Source organism: Alligator sinensis, unplaced genomic scaffold (assembly GCF_000455745.1).
Source record: "Alligator sinensis unplaced genomic scaffold, ASM45574v1 scaffold432_1, whole genome shotgun sequence".
Classification (NCBI taxonomy): Eukaryota; Metazoa; Chordata; order Crocodylia; family Alligatoridae; genus Alligator; species Alligator sinensis.
Genome location: NW_005841998.1, coordinates 750,831 through 754,515, shown reverse-complemented (window position 1 = coordinate 754,515; position 3,685 = coordinate 750,831). Strand labels below are relative to the sequence as shown.

The following is a 3,685-nucleotide window of genomic DNA, read 5'->3' as shown; positions in this document are numbered from 1 at the left end:
TGTGGCAGTTCAAGTAAACTTTAAAAAACAATGTCTTTTTTTGAAAGTTCAGATATATTGAACTATTTAGAATGCCCAGAACTGTTATTTTTACTTTTCGATTTTATGTAGTTTATAACTGTACCACAGTGAACGTAACTTGGAACCATAACATGGGAAAAAGAAATAGACAACTACTCTGAATGGTTAAATATCAACTGGCATCAAATGGCATTTTTACAAAACTAAAATATTACTGTACAATGTACAAACCTGTGGGGGAGACAAGGTTTTCATTCACATAACAGGTGAATATTTTTCAGAGAAGAACAGTATATTGAAATATCCATAACTGTTTCAAGACTTTACTAGTCATTAGGATGATGAGCTAGAGGACTGTGGACTTGTACCACTCATTACAATACTGTTTCTGTCAGTTAGGGTTTTCACCACAGGTGTCACTGGGGACTGTAGTACTTTGTGGGAAAGTCTCATTCTGCCATCACTTGGATCACGTCCAAAATATTTCACCTGTTAAGAAGAATTGAAACAGATTTTAGACTGTGGCAAGATTATATTAAATTTCAGTGTAAGAATTAACTGACATTAAAGAAATATATGGTTGAATATGAAAAGACAAGCACAATTATGTATATTTTGTTTAAACACATTGATTTGGTGCTTGTTTCTTCTCCCACTGAAAACCATGTACTTCAAGGATGCTGCATCAGGACTTTCACAAGGATAGACAGCTTTCAAATAGGGTAAATTACAGTCTTTCCTATTAGATAACTACCACATTTACTCAGATATAAGATGAGTTCCCTCCTCTCCCCCAGTCTGCATGGGGGAAAAAGCTCCTTATCTTACAACTGCATATAAGAAAGCTTCTTTAGATGCACTGTCTATCCTTAAACTGCTGCCAAAAGCAGCACATATTCAGTAATGGAAATCAACTACGAAGGTGATTAAAATGTAGCCAATGCCGAGCTTGACTATAAAAAACACAGGGTCCATCTTGGAAACACATACCGATTCTTTTTTTTTGCCAACTCAGTTCCAAATTCTATTGACTGAGCAGAGCTCCACTGTTCAAGTCTGTGTAATGGGAACCTACAAGAGGGCTAGGTTAGTGCAGCCCACCTGAATACGATATATAATAGCGCGCATTACACTCAGTCCCCCTCAGTGCTGAGCTTTTCCAAGTCATGGTGAGCCACTACATCCAATACATTCAACTTTCTGTTCACTCCCACAGCTGAGTTGTGCCTTTCTTTCCCATTTCCAATTATTCCTATTTCTTCACCCATATTATATATCTGTCAAACATCATCAAACAGGGTCCCAAACAGTTCACCCATAATCCCTGCTTTCCTCTCTCTCTGCCAGGTGCAGATTATTAGTGTGGCCCCATCCTCCATGAGGTGAAGCCAGACAAAGCTGCCTTGCACCTTGTCTGCATATAACTTTTTGGAGGATCCCAGGACTCACAACAAGAACATTCAGTTTCAGTCATGAATGGGGCTAATTAACACATGAATCCTTTGTGTAGGGCATGTACTGGAAGTACAGGTTTCCCTCACTTTATGCTGTACATGTGTTCCTGGAAAATAGCACACAACTCAAATTCACATAAAGGGAACCCACAGTTTACAATGTAACCAATAGGGATACGTTCCAAGACCTCAACTGTACTGACCCCCAGGCCCATTTCTACCACTTTTACAAGACAATTTTGGTTAAGACAGTACACACAAGCACAGGGCACTATCACAATGGGGATGGCAACTACAGAAACACGTGTCACAGACAACGAGCGAGGAGCACAGATCCGCACAGGAGACTATATTTTGGTGCGCATCACTCCCACAATGCACTGCACAAAGCAGCTGACTGTGGGCTTCCATCACACCAATCGCACAAAAGTGAATTTACCTTGCATATAACCAATTTTTGGTATAAAAAGGGTCATCGCATAAGAGCAAATTCACATGTACACAGCCTGCATAAAGCGAGGGGAACCTGAACTGTGCTGAGCTATGGGGTCACCATGGCCTGAAATGCTGTTGACTCTGCTAGGGCCCAGCCCAAGGAACTATATGGTAAATCACAAGCCTTTTGGCTTTGGACTAATATTATGCATAGTTTGTATTCTATACAAAGAGGTACAAAAGCTTTGCTTAAAAGTATGTTTGTGATGTACCTGTGCTACAACTTGCATCAGTTAATTCATCCTTTAGTGTTTTAAAATTTGCTCCTCATGTTTATGTGCTCAGGGGGAGCACTGTCTGACAAAAGGGGGAGGAGGAAGGGTCTACAGGGGGAAGCTGTTGGAGGGGCAGAGGGCAAGGGGGCAACCTAATCCCCCCAGGTTTATTTTCCCTGCTGTAGCAGTGGAAAGGGGACAAATCCAAGGTAAACCTCCAAGAATTAGATTCTATACCTTGAAAATTATAACAAATATATACATTTTCAATATATGGAATCTATTTATGGGGAGGGGGTGTTCTCATAAATCAGGGCCATCTTATATTTGAGGAAATATGGTATATTCTTTCTCCAAACAAAACAAGGATGACATGCAAATTACATCATACAAGAAAAGTCTTATACTTTATAACACTTTATAACAAGTGTTATACTTTCAGCTACTGAGAAAAAATATATACCAGTAGTTTGTGAACACTTTCGAGGTAATAAAGTATTTAAATAAATAAATAAATACCTTAATTTCCTGGCCAACCTGTAATCCTAGAGCACTGGGATGGTTAATCTAGGATACAATATTTTAAAAATTAAAATTCTCTCTCAAACTCAGAAAAGAATACAAATTAGTAAGACTAACAGCTCATGTTTAAAAAACAATTCCTACCTAATATAAAATTAGTAAGGCACAATTAGGATGAAGTATTTACAATGTTCAAAATAAACTGGATTCAGCCAGTGTGTCTTACAACAAGCTAATGGGTAAACACCAGAAGTTAACTACCACAAAACCAGAAGCTTTGGAGGCAATATTTTTTCAGCCAATCCCAGTGGAGCTCTAGATCAGACTAAGATGTGAGAATTTTGCCCTAAATATAGAAATACCCTTCTAGTCTATTAGGGATATTCAACATGGCACAAAACTATCTTCTTTCTCAAAACACTGCCTCCCTTCTGGCTGGTTTTTGATGATGGAATACAGCAATGTTCAATAAATAAGCATCTAGACAGTTCAGAGCAGGGTCAAAATGTAAGCAAATTTTTTTTTTCCATGACAACAAATACAGGAAGTATGTTTCTCTGCCAGGTGGGACTGGTGACTGATACTGACCTACTATCCACTGACCCCAAGCTTATTAATTGGGAAGAAAACTACTTCTCTGCCATATACAGTACCTGTAATTTACCTAATTTAAACGTTACACAGCTATGTTTTCCTATATTTAATTGTAATATATTCACCTTTATATCATGTAAAATTCTTTAAATTTAATTTGACATTGTTTTTGTTAAAACTCCTTTGCCAATCTAGCTTCACTTCTATAATACTGATATGCATCTTTTCCCGAATGACTGACCCACATCTCATTTGTTCTTTTTTTCCCCATTACCTTGTTTTTCATTTCCCTTATATCACATCCTCTAGCTACTCATTTCAAGTCTTTTTTCTTCCACCCCCAGTCTCCAATCACTTGCTTCTAACTTCTCAGTAATCACTGCT

The 3,685-nt window shown here is 38.1% G+C and overlaps 1 protein-coding gene across 4 annotated transcripts in view; it reads right to left on the bottom strand.

The window, feature by feature from the left end:
- Positions 1-328: 328 nt before the first annotated feature.
- The window catches only part of PNPT1 (polyribonucleotide nucleotidyltransferase 1), a 52,284-nt gene continuing 48,927 nt past the window's right edge, over positions 329-3,685 (bottom strand). For 2 of the 4 annotated variants that reach the window (XM_025201569.1, XM_025201570.1), the window contains exons 27-28: positions 2,705-2,752; positions 329-510 (exon numbers count right to left, since the gene is read on the bottom strand). In XM_025201569.1, coding sequence (XP_025057354.1) covers positions 355-510; positions 2,705-2,752 — 204 coding nt within the window. In that variant the 3' untranslated portion in view covers positions 329-354. The remainder of the gene's footprint in view (positions 511-2,704; positions 2,753-3,685) is intronic. The other 2 variants (XM_006021593.3, XM_025201571.1) reach the window with 1 other exon arrangement.